Source organism: Lotus japonicus, chromosome 1 (assembly GCF_012489685.1).
Source record: "Lotus japonicus ecotype B-129 chromosome 1, LjGifu_v1.2".
NCBI lineage: Eukaryota > Viridiplantae > Streptophyta > Magnoliopsida > Fabales > Fabaceae > Lotus > Lotus japonicus.
Window position 1 is genome coordinate 8,030,016 of NC_080041.1, and position 20,498 is coordinate 8,050,513.

At 34.8% G+C, this 20,498-nt stretch overlaps 1 protein-coding gene and 2 long non-coding RNA genes across 3 annotated transcripts; 2 read left to right on the forward strand and 1 right to left on the reverse strand.

Annotated features, from left to right (window-relative positions):
- The first annotated feature begins 242 nt into the window (after nt 1-242).
- LOC130733382 (putative disease resistance protein RGA1) lies at nt 243-5,794 on the forward strand. Its single transcript, XM_057585539.1, has 4 exons — nt 243-3,781; nt 3,887-3,962; nt 4,175-4,765; nt 5,354-5,794. Exons 1-2 carry the CDS (start codon nt 430-432, stop codon nt 3,892-3,894), a joined length of 3,360 nt encoding a protein of 1,119 aa, XP_057441522.1. The 5' UTR covers nt 243-429; the 3' UTR covers nt 3,895-3,962; nt 4,175-4,765; nt 5,354-5,794.
- Nucleotides 5,795-7,932: 2,138 nt separating this feature from the next.
- On the forward strand, nt 7,933-9,604 carry LOC130733383 (uncharacterized). The gene is made up of 2 exons (XR_009017451.1): nt 7,933-8,244; nt 9,271-9,604. It is a non-coding gene; the product is annotated as an uncharacterized LOC130733383 (long non-coding RNA).
- Nucleotides 9,605-11,499: 1,895 nt separating this feature from the next.
- On the reverse strand, nt 11,500-14,297 carry LOC130733384 (uncharacterized). The gene is made up of 5 exons (XR_009017452.1): nt 14,117-14,297; nt 13,905-14,018; nt 13,121-13,225; nt 12,254-12,449; nt 11,500-11,749 (listed from the first exon to the last, which is right to left on the reverse strand). It is a non-coding gene; the product is annotated as an uncharacterized LOC130733384 (long non-coding RNA).
- Nucleotides 14,298-20,498: the final 6,201 nt, after the last annotated feature.

The window sequence follows — 20,498 nt, forward strand, 5'->3', positions numbered from 1 at the left end:
TGCTTTTCTTAAGTTTTTCTCACTCTTTTCTTTTTAACTGAAAGTGCTTAACAATTGTTTAGAAGCTCCCCTAAATTTGATGTAGCAACTCTCATGAATTTCATTGATGCAGATGTACTAATGGACAGCCACTCTTTTTGACTTTTCAAAGTTCCAAACAATAAAGTAATCACAATAAAGCTCGCTGGTACTACAACATGTTGCTAACTTTTGTATATTCATTGCTAAGCAGGGTGACTTTGGTCTTTTCAGCCTTCATGATTGGAATCCAATGACACTCGTAGCTTCATTGAAGTTTCCTTGATAAAGACAGCATTTAACTAGCTCTTTGCAGACTTTTGCTACCACTATCCACACTTTGCTTCAGATCTCATCCAAGCAAAACCAGTCCCCGATATTGTTTCCTTTTCAACTTTTGCATTTCTGAAAATGGCTGAGGCTTTACTTGGAGCTGTGTTTGAGAAATTGCTCTCCCTAGCTCAGAATGAATTTGCAACCATGTCTGGAATCCAGGGAAAGGCTAAGAAGCTATCAAACACTCTTGAACTGATCAAGGCTGTTGTTGAAGATGCTGAGGAGAAACAGATAACAAACAAACCTATAAAGGTTTGGCTGCAGCAGCTCAAAGATGCTGTGTACATCCTAGATGATATCCTTGATGAATGTTCCATAGAATCACTTCGACTTAAAGGATTGTCCTCTTTAAAACCGAAGAGCATCAAATTTCGCTATGAGATTGGCAACAAGCTGAAAGAGATTTCTAGGAGATTTGATGAGATTGCTGACCAGAAGAACAAGTATGTTCTGCAAGAGGTTGTCAGGGAAAGGTCAACTGATGTAGCTGAATGGCGCCAAACCAGCTCGATAATTCCCCAAGCTAAACTATATGGAAGAGAAGATGATAAGGAGAAGATTGTGAAGTTTCTTCTCAGCCAAGCACGCGAGTCTGACTTCCTCTCCATCTATCCTATTGTCGGCTTAGGAGGCATGGGAAAAACAACACTTGCTCAAATGGTCTACAATGATGATCAGGTAACAAGCAATTTCAACATCAAAGTTTGGATTTGTGTTTCTGAAAATTTCTCTGTCCAGAGGATTTTGTGCTCCATCATAGAATCTATTACAAAAGCAAAACATGATTGCTTGAATTTAGATGTAACAGAAAGAAAGGTGCAAGAATTGTTGCAAGGTAAAAGATATTTTCTAGTTTTGGATGACGTGTGGAGGAAAAATGAAGAAATGAAATTTGGTTTAACCCAAGACAAATGGAATAAGCTGAAATGTGTGTTGTCATGTGCATCCAAAGGAGCTTCTATTTTAGTATCCACTCGTGATATGAAGGTTGCAGCAATTATGGGAACGTGCCAAGCTCATCATTTGTGCGGTCTCTCAGAGGATGAATGTTGGATGCTCTTCAAACAATATGCATTTGGAACTGAAAAAGAAGAGCGTGCAGAGCTGGTACCTATTGGAAAAGAGATAGTAAAGACGTGCGGAGGATCACCTCTTGCAGCACAAGCACTAGGAGGTCTCTTGTTCTCAAGGTCTGAGGAAAAGGAATGGCTTGAAGTTATGGAAAGTGGGCTTTGGAATTTAGAAGGTGAAAATTCTATTTTGGCTGCCTTGAGATTGAGCTACTTTCATTTAACGCCAACATTAAGGCAGTGTTTTGCATTTTGTGCCATATTTCCCAAAGATACAGAAATCATGAAGGAAGATTTGATACATCTTTGGATGGCTAATGGGTTTATTTCATCTAGGGCAAACTTGGAGGTTGAAGATGTTGGCAATATGATTTGGAATGAATTGTATCAAAAATCATTCTTTCAAGATATGAAGTTGGTTGATTATTCAGATGTTATTCATTTCAAGATGCATGATCTTGTCCATGATCTTGCTCTTTCAATAATGGGGCAAGAGTGCATGGTTTTGGGAAACACAAACATGACAGATTTGTCAACAAGCACCCACCATGTTAGCTTTGACTCTGGTATGGATGTATTGTCACTCCACAAAAGTGCCTTGAAGAAAGTTGAATCCTTGAGAACATTTTACCAGTTAAAAGTCTCCAACAACGTTTCTGGTTGCATCCCAATACACTGCAGCACTCTTCGGGTATTACGCACAAGTTCTTTTAATTTATCACCACTCAAGAATTTAATTCATTTGAGGTATTTGGAACTTTTCAAGCTTGAGATAGAAACCTTGCCCGACTCAATTTATAGCTTGCGGAAATTGGAAATCTTGAAATTGAGATCTTTGAAAAAACTTGTTTGTCTACCTAAAGACTTGACTTGCTTACAGGATCTTAGACATCTTGTCATTGAAGATTGTTATTCATTGTCTTGTATGTTCCCTAACATTGGGAAATTATCCCGTCTGAGAACGTTAAGTAAGTACATTGTCAGTTCAGAGATTGGGCATAGCCTGGCAGAATTACATGACTTAAAACTCAGAGGAAATTTGCACATTAAAGGACTAGAAAATGTTGGCAGTTTATCCGAAGCTCAAGAGGCCAACTTGATGGGTAAAAAAGACATCCACAAATTACAGTTGATATGGGACAAGGAGGTCCACTCAAAGCCATATGCTACTAATCCGAAGCTAGTACTTAATGCTCTTCAACCTCACTCAAATCTCAAGAATTTGAAAATAGAATACTCTGCAGGATTACAATTACCGACCTGGATGGAAATGCTCACCAATTTAGTTTCTCTAAAGCTTTATGGATGCGAGATGTGTGTGCGGCTTCCCTCACTTGGTAAACTACCATATCTAAGAAGAATTAAAATAAGTGAAATGAATGATGTGCAGTATATGGATGATGACGAATCTGATGATGGTGTGGAGGTGAAAGCTTTCCCGTCATTAGAAAAACTCTCACTATCAGGATGCTCAAAGTTAGAGCGGTTGTTGAAAGTGGAAAGAGGAGAGAATTTCCCCTGTCTTTCTGATTTGGCAATTCGTAATTGCCCTAAACTTGAGTTGCCAAGCTGCTGCATTCCGTCACTCAAAAAGCTCCATCTAGAGGATTATACTGATGATTTACTGAGGTCCCTCTCATGTTTCAATGGCCTTACCTCCCTTCGGCTTTACGCTGGCGATGTAGACCTGACATCCTTCCCGGTGGGAACATTGACTTGTCTTCAGACTCTGTGGATACGTGGTTCCAAGGTATTGAAGGAATTACCAAATGAAATCTTCAAAAACCTCAACAATTTGGAGTATCTGAGCATCGGGTGGAGCAGCGAGCTGGAGTCTTTACCAGAGCAAGGGTGGGAAGGTCTCCGCTCCCTTCGAACTCTGGGGTTTTGGGATTGTGGTGAATTGAAATCCTTGCCGGATGGTGTTCGACACCTCACTTCACTCCAGCTTTTGAACATCTATTATTGTAGGAAGCTGGAGTCTTTACCAGAGCAAGGGTGGGAAGGTCTCCGCTCCCTTCGAACTCTGGGGTTTTGGTATTGTGGTGAATTGAAATCCTTGCCGGATGGTGTTCGACACCTCACTTCACTCCAGCTTTTGAACATCCGTTATTGTAGGAAGCTGGAGTCTTTACCAGAGCAAGGGTGGGAAGGTCTCCGCTCCCTTCGAACTCTGCAGATTTCAGGATGTGGTGAATTGAAATCCTTGCCGGATGGTGTTCGACACCTCACTTCACTCCAGCTTTTGAGTATTGCGCACTGCCCAGCATTAGCCGAGAGGTGTAAAGAGGGAACAGGGGAGGATTGGGACAAGATAGCACACGTTTCCAAAGTACAAATTATTAATTCTGAATTCGGTAACGTCTCTTTTCCCGAACAACTCCCGCTTTTTCTGTTATTACTTTTCTCGTTGGGTAGTAATGTAATGTAAGTAATACATATATGTTTTTATGTTTTTGCAGGCTTGTAATTCTAATTCAACACCAATTTGGTTACTCTGCTATTTCTGATTCAATTTTTGGTTAATACCCAATCGAGGTGTGTGATTGTTAATGTATATTTGAACTTTTTGAATATTATACTGGTTCTGCTTCTGCATGCACTTCTACTGGTTCAAATGTGTGGAAAATTTACTAAATTATTACCTTTCTACTGGTTCTTCTTAGGAATTTATTTGTGTATCACTTTCTAAGGATGATTTAGTGGATTAGTGGTTAACTACCTTGTGTATATTGTGAAATTTAACTCAGGAGCAAAGAAGGGAAATAAGGATTGATTAGTCATGATGAAAAGGAGGTGGAAAAGGCCTGCAATAACAAAGAAAACCAGCAATGACAGCAAGCTAAAGTTGCAGAATATGAAGAACATGATGAAAAGGAACTTTTTGTTAACAATTATAATGCTGCAGAGAGTGTGACATGGATTTCTCATGTATAATCTTTCCTGAAACTGGAAAAGGTCATTTCCAAGGTGACCAACAGACAGAAAAATTGTAGTTGGCACTTCAAGTCTTCAACAGATGTGAAAGTAATCATGGATGGTTTTTCAGTTCCTGGAATTAGCCGAATGGTGTCCAACACCTCACTTCACTCCAGCTTTTGAGAATTCAGGACTGCCCAACATTAGCTGAGAGGTGTAAGGAGGGAACAGAGGTGGATTTGGACAAGATAGCGCACGTTCCCAAAGTTGAATTCTGCAACGCGTAATTTTGCCTAATGGGGGAGAACTTGAACAACAATTTGGGTACTCTGCTATTTCTGATTCTATTTTTGGTTAATACATATCAGATGTCTTTGATCTTCCTTTTGGAGACTGGATTCCCTGACCAACTCTCAATCGAGGTGTGTGATAAATATTACAATCCTCTATTATAATTATTTGTTTTTTATTGTTTTCAATTTTTTACTTTGTGTGTGGGTTTGATGAATATGGTATGGCCTGTTACAATCTTTTTGCAGTATTTATGTGAACTTGAATTATTTTGATTGATGATGTTTGTTGGACCTGCAAATTTTTGAGGTATTGTAGGTTAAGTAGTGTAGGAAACTTTGATGATTTGTGTGAGTGTGTTCTTTATTCATGCTTTATGTGTCGTGTCATGTTAATTCATGATGCTTAAAACATTTATCTGAAGAGCAAAATTACAATTTGAATTGCTTTGCTTGCTATATGGTAGTGAATGTTGTTTGTGAAGTTGGTAAGATTAGATTGAAAATTGATGATGTATATTGATCTGTCATAACTCATTGACTTGTTGATGTATATTTGAACTTTCTGAATATTCTACTGGTTCAAATGTGTGGCAAATTTTCTATATGAATACATTTTTGCACAAGTTTAGGAATTTATTTGTGTATCACTTACTAAGGATGATGTTAGTGATTAACTAGCTTGTGTATATTGTGACCATATCTCCTGCTTTGCTTCAGTGCTCAAAAGAACCCTTCAAATGGAGAGGCAGCCAACCCAGGGAGAGAAGCTTTCGGCCATAAAAGCAAACTGTCAAATTGAGCTTTCTCTAGATGAATGTGTGATGATTCTCAGTCATAAGAGAGAATTCCACAGGCTCCCTTGAAGACCTTATAGATATTGCTTCTAAGTATGAAGATGATGAATCCACAGTTCCTCGATGAAACACCAGATTCTAATTCCATGCACCACCATTCAGGCACAGATGATAGTTTAAAAGATAAATTATTTACCATGTTCCTTTTAATATTTTGGTTGTATTGATTTCACCATTTGGTTCCTCACTGAATGTGATTAGTGGATGTTTGGAAATACAATATATTTTTCACATTGGGGTGAGATTGTGAGAACTTAATAGTTGACTGACTCTAACATAAATCTGTCTCTGATCTCTCTGCTCATGCTGTCTCTTTTGGGAAAATACCACATGCACATGAATGACTAGATAACTGCAAAGTTTATAGTCATATGAATGATAAGATTACTCCAAAGTTTATATTCAACCTCTTAGCAGTAAACATCCAGCCACAATTAAAACCTCGATTCTATTACCCTTAAAGAAAAATACTTCCACAGCGGTGACACCTGCAGATAGATCATAGCTAGGCTCCAGGTTTGTCATTGTTACCAGATTACTGACACTAAACTAAGTTAAAGGAAGATCTAAGGATGGAGATCATGTAGTAAAAAATTAAGGAAACAGTTATAGTCCTTCAACAACATCCTGATTAAGCCACAGCCTGCTTCTTTTACTATGTTCTAATGGAGACAAACAATATCCCAACCCATATCTTGCATTAAGTTATTTATTTTCTTCTACAAGGTGGGATGCTTAGGATATATATCAACTACAAAAGTAAAATAATGGTGATTTACAACCAGAAGTTTAGGAGTAACTTTTGTTGTCAGTTAAATTGAAGTGGTGTTTTGGAGCATAAATATAATCTCTAGAAGGCTCTAATTGCTTCTCTAAGCCTAGTTTTAGAGGTAATCAATACTGTACAAGCTCAGGAGCAAAGAAGGGAAATAAGGATTGATTAGTCATGATGAAAAGGAGGTGGAAAAGGCCTGCAGAAACAAAGAAAACCAGCAATGACAGCAAGCTTAAGTTGCAGAATATGAAGAACATGATGAAAAGGAACTTTTTGTTAACAATTATAATACTGCTGAGAGTGACATGGATTTCTCATGTATAAACTTTCCTGAAAGTGGAAAAGGTCATTTCCAAGGTGACCAATAGACAGAAAAATTGTAGTTGGCACTTCAAGTCTTCGACAGATGTGAAACTAATCGTGTATTATTTTCTATTTAAACTCAATTGCCTTTTTTCAACAAAATAATATTTATGGAAAAGTTTGGCATGGCCATTTGCAACTTGCATTATAAATTCATAATTTAAGTCATGAACTAGCTGAATAGTGGCTTTGCAATCAATAAAAAAGCAGCATAGTGAATTTTAAACAAAATGTAGGAAAATACCTTAGTGCAACCCAAAAAAAAAAGAATTGTAGAAAATATGCCTCTATCATGAAGGCTTATGTCACATTTGTTCATAGTAGTTTATTGCATAATGTCCAGATTTCCCGCCTTTAATTAAACTATGCTTTTGGTTACAACAATAGAGAATTATGTCCCATGTTTTGTCAATGGTCAACTACAGCCGCTAGTCATACTACAAACACCTAATTATCAACTAGTGGGGCTCAAATTGGTTCAATAAGGATCATAATTGTGCTCAAATTGAACTTTAACTATTTACTTATATTATATGATTAAAATATTTTTCATATTTTAGAATATATCCTCATTTAACGGGAGGTAATTGAGTCAAGTGATACATGCTTAATCTTTCTCAACAATGTCTTATATTCGAGTTTTATTTATAGATAATTCATTGTGAGATTAACTCTGATAGAACTCCATCAACAAATTTTGGATAATACATAATACATGTTAGACTAAAAAGAAAATATTTTTTTTATGCTTAAAATATTTTTTGATATATTATTTAAGTACATCATAAAATTATAACAAAACTTAAATTAAAATTAATGTATGTTTATTTAAAAACATTTACTCAATATTAACAAATAATTTTAGATAACAATCAAACAAAGGAAAAATCTTTGAAAAAAAGTAAAAATCAGCTCTTGTACACTTATTATGTTTTTTTTATTAACTTAGCAAATGCATTATAATCAAAATGGTCCCGACATAGAAGTCACAACATCCGCGAGTAAAAAACTAGACAACCCCGGGAGACCCTCCTCTACCCAAACAACATCCGAAAGGGTAAAGGTGTTCCGAGGGAGGTAGTCAGCACAAGAATTTCCCTCTCAACGAACAAAAGAAAAATCAATATGATCAAATAAATTATTATGTTTTTAAGATCTCATGCAGCAAAACAGAAGCATAAACAGAAGCATGTGTCCTCAATAATTAAAAAACATGAAAGCCAATCAATGTTGTAGAAATTTCATATATCTATATTAATATGATAAACTTCAAAAAAAATTACACATTAAATTTTCTCCTTTTTTTGGAAATGATTTTTTATTTTTTTATTTACATAAATCAATCACCGATAGTTCCCTTTTGTGTCTACCATTGGTCTCAAATTCTGAGAAAGTCACTTTTTTTCTGATACCCAAAAAGAATTGGGTTCAAAGTTGTGATCTTTGGCCAAATGGGTACCGACAGGCGTCGCCGGCGGTGCCGGCGGTGCGCCGTCGTATTGATCGGAATAGTTGCCGTTGCGATGACCGTAAGCGCTTCCGACAGTCACAAGAAGCAGAAACAACCGGTGTCTCGAATTGCCTTCGGATCATGCAACAACCAGAGTGCTCCTCAGGTTTCAATTTTGTCATGTTCTTTGTTTATCTTTGCCCATGTTGCAGTGTTGTTAATTGAAGATGATTTTCTTTCTTTGTTTTAACCATGATGTCCCAGTTTTTGTACTAGGATGCTGTTTGTAATTCCAATGTGTTATGTCAGCTTTAGGCAAATTGTAGTTCTGTACTCAACCAACAACAACACTGTATAAAAATCAGCTTTTTCTAGATAAATAGTCTTCTTTTAGAAGAAAGTTTATTTGATTAATTTTGTGTAGCAAGTAGCAGCCCAACCATTGTTTATTTTCATAATTTTTCTTAAATTTTAGAACCTGTTCTTAGTTCTTTCTAATTAACAATTATATGTTGGGGTAGTGATCTGTGATATGATGTAATCCTTTTAAAAGCTAGTTGAACGTGACACCAAACAGCTAGTGTGTTTCACACTTTTACCACTTAAATGATTCATGTGGAAGTGACACCAAACAGCTATTTGTTTTACATTCATGTTTAGATACACGGTGGATAACATGCCAAAATTATGGTGGACAGTTGCAAATGCTAACGGAAATTGCTTCTGTCCACCATGATTTTAGCTTCACTGTAGTTTTCCATGTGTATCCAAACATGCACTTAGGTACTTTGTGGTAAATTATTGTGTGATCTAGGGCATTACTTTGCACTACTGCCTTTTATGCTTCTTTTTTTAGCATGTTTGGATCAACTTCACTTACCTCAGAATCAATTCTGAAATACGAAAGTTAAGCTTCTCTCCAGAATTGATTCTGGCTTTACAATCAATTGTAGAAGGACTTTCAAATATGCACTTAATCAAATCATCCTAATTATATTCCATCTGCAACAATGAAACAATGAGAGGAGCTAAGCTTTGATTTGTTTTTTTGTTTCATTTTATGGTTGTGATCTTATATTGGTCTTTTGTTTTTCTGCTTTACACTAAACAACCTCCTGTCCAACACAAGGTGGTTATTGTTTAGGCTTTTAATTGCTATAATTGCATGATATTTTAAACCTTTTCATGTCAGGTCATTGATATATGTGTATGCCGTGCCTTGTGTTTCTTTGCCAGCCCATCTGGGATGCAATACTAGACTTTCATCCTCAAGTCTTCATATGGCTGGGTGATAACATTTAGGCTTTGTTTGGTTGGGAAAGAAAGTAAGAGGAAAGAAAATTGGAAGGAAAGAAAGAGAGAGGAAGGAGAGAGAACGGAAAGGGAGATGATTTATTGGGTTGTTTGGTATGAGTGAATGTGGAAGGAAAAGTGAGAGGAAAGAAAAGAAGTGTAATGAATAATTACTATTTTATCCTTTACACATACATCTTTATAAATAATTTAAATATCATACTTTAAATGAATATTTCAATTTAAATGGGTTTTAAAAATAAATTCTGAAAACTAATCTACAAATTTAATAAAAAAACTAAAATAAAAAAATTGTATGGTATCTTTCAAAGTATACACAATACATTTTATATTAGAAATTACTATTGTTAGCATATTATATATTAAAATATAACATAATGTTTACAAATTTATTATTATAACTTATGTTAGCTACCGTAATAAAAAAAAATGATAAACTACCATAGTAATAAAAAATGGATAAGCTGGGTTTTGATAGAAATAAATAAAGAAAAAACAGGGGTATTTTAGTCATAGTAGTTAAAATAGGGTGTCATGCCACTTTTCCGTCCGATTTGGGAAAAAAAGTTTTTGAGATGGGTCCCACAGTTTTTAATCTTTCCTTTCATGTTTAAATTGAAACCAAACAATGGAAAGAAAACTTTTTTCTACCTTTTCCTTCTCCCCTTTCTTTCCTTTGTTTTTTTCCACCGTTCCAAACACAGCCTTATGGAGACATCAAGCGCCCTTTTAAAATATTTGGACGGGAAAGGACTATTGGGCCTTGGAAGAATGCTCAAAGGTTTGTTCCTTCCTCGGAGGAGGAAATGGAGGCTAAGTACAGAAAGACTAAGTCTAATCCTGACTATGTCCGACTACGAGAGGATGCTGAGGTGCATCACTCTAACTTCTTGGTCTTGTTATTTTTTTTGGGTAGTTGTGATTCTTTCTAAAATGGTGCCTTTATTTACTAAACTTCTTTATCCTAAATTTTATGTTTGAAATGTTATAGGTTATTGGAACATGGGATGATCATGATTACGGATTAAATGACGCAGGAAAAGAATTCCAAGGAAAAATTACCAACCAAAAGTTACTTCTTGACTTTGCTGCATCGTGTTGGACTTATCTATATTCTAGATTTTGGGTTTATTTTATTTACATTCTGTCCAAGAGATTTAACGATTACTTATCGAATCTTTCTTGATCCCCGGGAGAGTTTGGTGCATGTCATATATTGGCTGTTGCACCTCAATTGTCTTATACATGTGAATATTCACACTAACAGATTTTAACAGGCTGCAGATATAGATTTAAATACTTACTCTAGATTCTTATTTCAGGCGGAAACAGGCTGGAGTATATGCCTCATATACCTATGGTCCTGCGGGTAGAGATGTGAAGGTATTGACTCAGAAAAAACCATCTGTATTTAATTCATAAAGTCCTTTCATGGTTATTTGGTTTTGACTTTGGATAGGCTTGTACCCACTACATGATCATCTTAATTCTTAAATGGCTCGTAACTTTAAAAATCTCAATCGTATGAATTGCTTCTAAATTGTGTTTAACCTTTTAAGCATGTATTTTGTACTAATAGTGCTTTTATTTTGGTTTGGGGAAAACTATTCAGATTGTCCTCTTAGATACCAGATATCACTACAAAAAAAAAAGGCTTTTTGCGGCGCTTTTGGAAGCATTTTGCGGCGGTTAAAACCGCCGCAGAATGTATAATGAGGCGTTTCCTTAAGCGCCGCAGTTACGAGCGTCGCGGGGCATTCTGCGGCGCTTTTGACCAACCGTGGGAATAACCGCCGCAGAATATAGCGGCGGTTAAAAGCGCCGCAGAATCTGTAATTTCTTCCGCCTCTATTTTGCGGCGGTTTCTAACCGCCGCAAAGTTCTACAGTGATTTTTAAAATAATTTTTTTATTACATTGAATTGCGGAAAAAGTTTTTCAATTTTTTTAAAAAGTCAAATTATATATTCAATCAATATATAATCTTTATAATATGATCTCATTAAATAAAATGAAGCTTATAATCTTTATAAAATGACCTCTTTAAATAAAATGAAGCTTATAATCTTTATAAAATGACCTCTTTAAATAAAATGAAGCTTATAATCTTTATAAAATGATCTCTTTAAATAAAACAGCATGCACACTTGCTAACATCATATTTAGCTTACAAACACCTTGGAAATATGTCAAATGTACTAGCACTTTCATCCACCCAAATGTATTCAAATGATTCATAAAAAGAAACTTACAGAATAGAAGTAAGGATTGCATCATCCAAGAAAACCATAGGTTGAGGGACTACTTTGGGATGTGCAAACTGAAAATGTATGGAGTCAAGCAATATCTGGTTCAAACCTATTATAGAAAAATCTTTTGCTCAACATCCATGAGATAAGATCTTAATTATTATCCATCATCATATATATTCTTTATTGCTCAAATCGGTGCAATTTAAACCTATCTCTTTTCTAGAGCTTCCCCAAGTCAGGTGACAGCTCAGCTATTATGGTTTTGTTCTAGCAGAATTAATTATCTATTAGAAGGTAGCTAGGGGGCAGTTGAAGATAACTGAATTGAGGCCAGACTATATGTGCATAAAACCAGCTCACAGTTAATCAAAGTCAAGAATCCATATTCAGAGACTTTCAGAGAACATATTTTAGTCTCTTTCTCTGCACTCCTCTACTTTCCGACATTTTCTTTCAGTTTCTTTCATTTGCTAAGAAGCTTCAAATCATCACATGTTGATACAAAAGTGCAGGGATACAAAGATAAGAGTGAAAGATAAATAGAAAACAGAGAAGAGCAGAGGAAACATTGAAACAAGATGAACACACTTGAAATCTAAAGCTTCAATACCTGGTTAGGTGGCCCTTGACCTCCAAACTGTTGAATGAAAGAATTCATTCGTTCCTCTAAAGCTTGAAATTTTGATTGCATGGCATTCCATTCAGCCAATGTGATGCCAGCAAATTGCGAGCTACTAGAGCTGCTACCAGATTCCAACACTTGAGATGGACAAACACCAAAGCCCATGCCTCTCACGTATCCTGAGCTATAAAATATGCCACATACAAATTATACAATTTTCAGCTAAGAAGTTTAGATGAATAATGAGCTTCTATTAGCTTTCAAACCAAACTAATTTTGAAGTCAAGCATACATAATTTCTAATTTAGATTTATTTTGATGCGTGTTCCATGATAAGAACAACCCAAACATGGCACTAGTACATGTCTTGCAAGTTAAACTAGGTACCAATGTTGTGTGTGCTTTTACTTGTGGCTTATACAGTACTATGTATAACAATACCAACGTTTCTTCTATGTACATGACAGTAAAATCTGCAGTTGCAAAACAGGCTTATAGACAATTGAAAAGTCTAATCACAAATTCCATCAAAACATTCTATACCATGAATCTAGAAATAGAGAATATACTACTCCAGTAATATAAGCTCCAATTTCCCAACATTTAGGCACCAAAGGCACAACCACCCTTATACTTCTTAATTTCAGTAATCACAAGCAATTACCCGACAGAGAATATACTACTCCAGTACACTCCCACATACAGTGATTGGGCTCATAAATCATAACAGGCAGGATATGTAATACAGAAATTACATTCAGTAATATCAGCATGGATAAAAAAAAAAATTCAAACCTCATGTGAAATAATTAAATATCATTATATCAAAGATAAACAAGCAATGTGAAGTCAAACCTTGGAAATGGTTAGTGCTGGACTCCACTGTTCTTTAAGAATGTCAAGGCATATACTGCCATTACTGTTGATCTTTGGGTGAAATACCTTGGTCCTAAATGCCACCTGCAGTTGTTAAGCAGATTAATTTTGTTAGTTCTAAACTCAGTCTCAAAAGAAGTTCAATATAGTACCAACAAGTAATTTGACAGGATAAAGCTAAAAAATCCTATTGAAATTTGGATGCATTGCATATCAAATGACAACTTGGAATAAGACTGGATTAGGAAAAATTGCCAATCAAAGGATCAAACAGTTTCAAAAAGTCTCAAGCTATAAAATGAAAATCAGTAAGACAACACACCAGCTTTGTCAATTTTAGCAGCAAGAGCTCCTCCAATTATTCAAAGAATCAACAACAGGGTTACATCACACATTTCATAAAACGAAAACTTTTGAAAGGCACTGTGACCAATTTTTCCTGCATTGAACTATACCAAAATCTCACGTGCAAAACTAATTGGGTGTGATAAACAAATTTTTCTAGCATTGACCTATTTGAGCAATTAGATCAGTACATGAACTAATCATTCCACAACCAGAAACACATAATTTGAACCATTTATCACAAGTCAACTGATATCACTACATAGGTATAGCATTGGCTGAAAAAGAAAGTGGAACTGTATGTGCCAATGAGTCAGTTCAGGTAGAAACGTGCATATTTCAAAATCAAAATCAAACTTAAACCACTAATCATCTTCAATTTGAACGAATGGAAGAAATCGAAGCAGAGAGGGCTCACCTTGTTTGGATCCGAAGCAGAGCGTGCGCAGTGGAAGAAATCGAACCCAGGAAACCACTCGATTTTGCCAAAACAAGAGAAATTTGAGCCATAATTCCTAAGCAAACCACAAACCTGAAATCGATGATTTAATCGTGAGAAATCGAAGAAACCAAACCATCAAATCGCAGTGGAAGAAATCGAAGAAACCAAACCCAGAACGAAGTGCTTACACTTCAATCCATGAGGTGAGGTGGGAGTCGCGATCTGAAAGGTTCAAGCCATGGAGTTCGCCATCGCTGAGAGGTTCAATCAGAGTTCGCCATGGAGTGGGAATCGTGAAGTGAAGGAATGCGATCTGAGAGAGGCTGAGAACAGTGAAGGAATCGTGAAGTGAGGTGAGATGAAAATCGCGATTTGGAATCGTGAAGTGAGGTGGGGTTTATTTTAGGGTTTCTGGTTTAATCATTCTGCGGCGCTTGGTTGAACCGTCTCAGGTTTAACCGCCGCAAACTCGTAAAAAACCGCTAATAATTGAAAATAACCCCCGCAAATCGCACAAAAACTGCGGCGGCTGGCTTAACCGCCTGAACAAGCGCCTCAATTACTCATTTTGCGGCGGTTTTTGCGTAACCGCCGCAAAATGCCCGCCGCTAAGTGTCCGTTTTGTTGTAGTGATCACAGAGACCCTATAGGAAGTGATGGAACAATTTTGGGGAATTCACAATGGTTATGGCTGGAGAGAGAGCTGAAGGGTCCATCAACAGCCATTACCATAATTGGATCTTCTATTCAAGTAAGGGTTTAGTTATCAAAATATCAAATATCAATTTTTGTAACGGCTGAGTGTAATCAGTATGTTAAGCTCGTATGGTAAGTTCCACTTGCGGTATTCGCCTTGTATGCTCGGGTTAAATACCAGTATATTCTGAGATCTGCATCTTTACAAGTTTTGGCAACATTATCAACTGTTGCACTAGTATTCTTGATGTTATATATGTCTAAACAACAAAATTTTATAAGTTTTTGCTACATTATCAACTATTACACTTGTTTTCTTGATGCTATATATGTCTAAACAACAAAATCCTTTTCTTCCACTAGGTGGGGCTTGGCCATATAGATAAAAAAAATGCTATAATTGAATTAAGTTCAATGATAGACTATTTAAATCTAAATCTTTCTTAATGGGTTGACCTATAATTTTTCTAACACGTGGGCTATCCTCGACCTGGTCCACCCTCCTTTATAAATGCTTTACAACTCATCTCCACACATGCTTAAACCACCATAGATGAGGCGCTAGCTTTGTGTGTATATGTGTGTAAATTTGACTGAAAATGTAAAAAAAAAAATGGTAGTTATAATGCACCATCTAGTGGTTTTTAGCATTTTAATAGCTTTTGAGGTTTTTCCCTTATGAAAGTCTTGCCAAAATTCAGTTTTCTGCTCGAATTGCTGTACTTCAGAAAATTGAGACATGATCCTCTTTTTTTATGGACATAACATGAAACTGTTTCTATATTCTTGTTTTAGTTTTATTCATCATGTGAATAGTTTCAGTACCTTAGGCATTAGGCAGTTACGTGATTCACACCCGAGAATTCCAATTATTCAACGTTTGAAATAGTGATGGATCTGGAGATTTTAGTCTATCAGAGGAATCAATAATATAATGGAATAGTAGTACAATGACTTGTGTTATGACTGAGTTATGTTCACTAATTCTTGAAGACTTGTTGGGGCAAATTCTTAATATGTTGCTACTCTGATTTGATTGTGTTGGTCTGTTTTGCATGCACGTTTATAAGTTTGATCAATCTACATATCATCAGGTTATATCAAATCTTTCAGCAACCATTCGCCCTTTGTTTGCACTTGAACAACTTTAGAAATGTCAATTGTTGAGATAAGAAGAGCATTGCTTGCTGCAACTATGTTTTCTGTATTCAAGGCTGTCAGTGAGATTATTCTTCAGGACTGCTGGGAATTGGATAATAGTATGTTCTGTTTGCAACTATTTGTAGGTAATGTCATCTTCTACCATACTCTAAACTTGTACCATACTTTTCTTGTTTCATATATGTACTTCTATGAGAAATGTTAAATGCGTAAGAAATAAGGGGCTATCTTGACCTTCAAGCAGTGGCTTGCCTCATCAAGGTTATGTTAGAAATTTGTACACTCCCGAGTTATTCCTTAAATTTTCTGAAAGTACCCACAATACATGTAAGATTTCTTGTGGTTTTAATTTAACTCTGAAATGACCTTTACCCTTTGACAGTTACCGTGAATGAGGTTGAAGCTTTATTTGGCATGTTTAAGATCTAAACAGTCCAATAATTGATGATGGCTTAATTCACAAGGTATCTCCATTTAAGTTAGTTGTAGTACTCCATATTTGGTTCATCATTAAATGAACTGATCTTACTTTTTCTCTCGCATTGACATAGTTTGCTTATGTTACTGAATGTCATCAGAATTTAGCAGCATGCATTTTGATGAAACATAAATTTTAAGTGCTAAACTCTTCAACTTGCACTTTGAGAATGGAGCCAAACCCCTGTAACTTTTGATATTTGGGAAACATATTTATATTTACTAGGAGAGAAGGGGAAAGTAGGACATTCGGAATGAGACGTATTTAATGTTGCTCATTTTTCCTTGAAATATAAAAATCTCAGATTAGTTCTTAATATTTCAGGGGATCTGTCATTTTTGGCAGCTATGGATCCTATTTCTGGCGGTCTAAAACCCCAACATAGGGGTTTACAAAGCCATTGCATCATTGACTTTTAGCGGCAATAGTAAACGCCACAAAATATGGCTGCTAAAAGATGATGATTTTTCCCGGCAATAAATGGTGTCTTTACCGGCGCCCGGTATAAGCGCCGGTAAAGCCTTTACCGACTCGCGATACACCGGCGAAGTAGTTTTTGCCGGTAAACGTTATTGCGGCCATTTTTATTGCCGCTAAAGTCAGTATTTATTGCCGGCAAAAGGCATTGCTGTTGTAGTGAGAAAGAGATCACCTTTTCAAATTAATAGCAGATAGCAAGGTAAAAATGACTTTTAGTGTATATATTCTAGTTTTGTTTTCTTCAATTTACGGGCCCGTTTGGTATGCTGTATAGTATAAGGCCTGATACTATTAGGCCTGATAAAAATTTAATAATATACAACGTTTAGTGAGACATCGTATAACTTCTCGTATTGTTTAACTTAATACAATCCTACATTTGGTGAAGTGATGGATAATAATGGATAGTATAAAAAATAAATATATGTACAAAAATACCCTTTATTAATAAAAGTAATTCTTTTAGTTTATTGAATTAACTTTTCAGAAAATAAATAGTAAAATTTTTAGAAAACATTTACGGTATACTATATTGCATTTTATAGTACAAAAATTTCAAAGTCATACCAAAAGTTTACGGTATATTATGTAACATATTTTTGATGTCTAGCAAGTCTCATACAAAAACTTCAAACAACGTAATTATATAAAAAATAAGTAAGAACTGTTCATTTTTAGTGCACCATATATATAATAGCCAAACTTATTACTCCATAATAAAATATTAAGTTCTAGTGGAAAAAAACATCAAGTAACATCAAATTATAATAATAGAAAACGTGATCAAATTCCTTCATCTACTAACTGTTATAACTTTTAACTGCATAATAAAATTTTGTAACTCCAAATTGCAATGCCCTTAGCTATCTTCTATATATCTATGTAAAGCTCACTTGAGCTATAAATATTAAATTCATTTAACAATGAAGTTGAACAAATATCCATTCAACTTTTAATATAATGTAACTTTTGAAACTCTCCAATCTTTTTGTTTTTTTATGTTACACATGCTAGCACTTAAACAATGAAGTTGAACAAATTTCTATTCAACTTTTAGTATAATGTAACCTTTGAATCTCCATTTCAAAAAAAAAAAATTGAATCTCTCTAATTTATTTGTGTTTTTTACGTTACACATGTTAATATAATGTCACTCTTGAAAAGAATACATATACCTTCTATAATTGAAAAATATATATAATAATTGCATGCCAATCTTTCTTAGTGCAAATTTGAATACATATTGTTATTGAAAGTGCAAATTCCCTTCAACTAATGAAAATATGTCATCTTTATATTCACCAATTCATTTTCCCAATTTCAATTAATACTATCAGTTATAAATAAGGATCAGTTTCATTTTAACATTTTTTATGAGCCATTAATCATTCATCCTCTTATTTAAAATTAGTGAGACCTTCCATATTCTTCAATGCTTAATCTTCAAGTATAAATACACCTCATCTGTTTGAGTTTTATGCAACTTTCATTCAACCCCCATCTTGGGTGCTACATGTATTTCTTTTGTTATTTGTTTTCATATCTTGCTTTGGTAAGGTCCTATTTGTCCTTTTATGGTTTCTTCTTTGTTCTCTCACCTACTTTGATATTTTTATGCTCTAAAACCACCATTGTTTCTACCATTTTACCCCACCTTGCTTAACCATTCTCGGTTTCTTACTCACCTTTTCCTTGCTCACGGTGGGGTATTTAATTTGAGGCTCTAATATATATTGTATGTATAAACAAAATTCTTCAAGAATTTATGTTTGTTTTTGCACATTTTTTCTTTTACTAATTTTTTTTGGTTTTTTAATTTATCTTAGTTATTCTTCATCATTCCCTTTCATTTTATACTAAAACTTGAAGAAACATGTATTTCACATGTACTACTGTGTAATGTGTATGCTTAACTATATACATAAATAGCATTTCATGATATGGGTGGAAAAAAAAATCTTTTACTTTATGATTTATATTGCATAACTACTTTTTAAATATAACTCTTTCATTCAAACTGTAAAATTACATCTTTTTCCTTAGTTTAACTTTTACTTTATCTCTGATTATTGAAAGGTTATTGTTTGCACCTTTTTCACCTCTTTAACTTTGTGCTCCTAATATGTGTATGCATTGAAAAAATTATTTGATCAATTTTATATTAGTAAAATTGATTTGATGAAGCATAAACAGAGGAAAATAACCATGACCAAAGTTGAATAAAGTTAAATTTAATAAATATTTTTTTACACTTATAATTGTTAAAATTATTTATTGTTGATATAAAGTAAAAATGTCATTATAACTTATTTATGATATGTTACTTTTTTTATTACAAGAGGAAGGTTAAAAGAACACAGAAAACTACACCACGATGTGCAAATACAACGAAGCTATAATGAACAACGGGAGAACTCGCCAAATGCGATGCGAAGAGCCTTCTCTTGGCGCAAACTGGGCAAAAATTATTACTTGATTTAAAATATTTCAAATTTAATTAATTGTTTTCTATATTATTATATAAAAAATCTTAAATGAAATGTCTATTAATTACTTACATCAATTATTAAATTTGAGTAATATTAATTATCTACACCAATAAAACTCTAATTCTATTCAATGAAATGTCACACCTTAATTATTATCTATTTTATTATATTTTATAATTAAATATTTATATATTTATTTTAACTATAATAATTGTATATAATTTTTAAAAATATTATAAACAAACCCGTTGCACGGGTTTTATATCTAGTCTTCAAGTAAATCTCTCACAAATTGAACTCTGTGTTCGCCTTGAAAACCCCAAAATAAATGCACCATTGGGAGGTTTTGCATAAGCAAACGACCAGCCTTGTTGCGCTCCTTAGGTGTGAGATCTTCCAATTTCATCAACTCATCAGCAATTCCCCTTGAATCATTATAAAAGTCTTTCACAACTTTAACACCTTCAGCCATGCACTTGACACTTTCAGCCATTTGTCCCATCCTATCTGCAGACTTTCCAACAACTTCCACTAGCTGGTCAGCAAACTTGTCCATGCTGTTGGCAATTGCATCATCTCCTTTTAACCTTTTTCTTGCCCTGCGACCTTCAGAGTGAGTAATTTTCTCCTTAACTTTATTTTGATTAGTGGACATTGTTTGAGTGACATCTTGAATATCTTCATCACTTAACCCAATAACTTCCTCCATATGTTCATCAGTAATATTGTTCCCATGAGTATTAGCTTCTTTGTCCAGGTCCTCAACAACATCAGCGGGATCTTCTGCACCTTTCCCATTGGCACGATCTTTCCCAAAAATTATCACCAACCGGTCAAAATGAGGAAACACTTTATTCCTATAATTCTTCACAATGTTATCTTTCTGCATGCAATAAACAGTAAAAATAGCCACATCAACTATTTAATATAGAAAAAAATAAACAAGACATTCAATAAATAACTTTAACAATTGGATAACCTTGTTAGCTTGAATGTAGGAATTCCAAACATCATCGCTATCAACAAGAATTTTCTTGTTCACTTCATCCCATCCAAAATCACTTGTGTTCAGCATGTCATATAATTCCTTATACTCATTTTTAAGCCTCCTAACAATGGATTCAATATGCGGTTTCCCCTTTAAGCCTGCTGTAGGGAACTTGGCTTCTAATTTTTGCTCCAACCATTTAAAAGTACCACTTTTAAATTGCCCAGCGTCACACCTTTTGTTATTAGCAACATCCTCTTCCAAGTAATCTAATAACG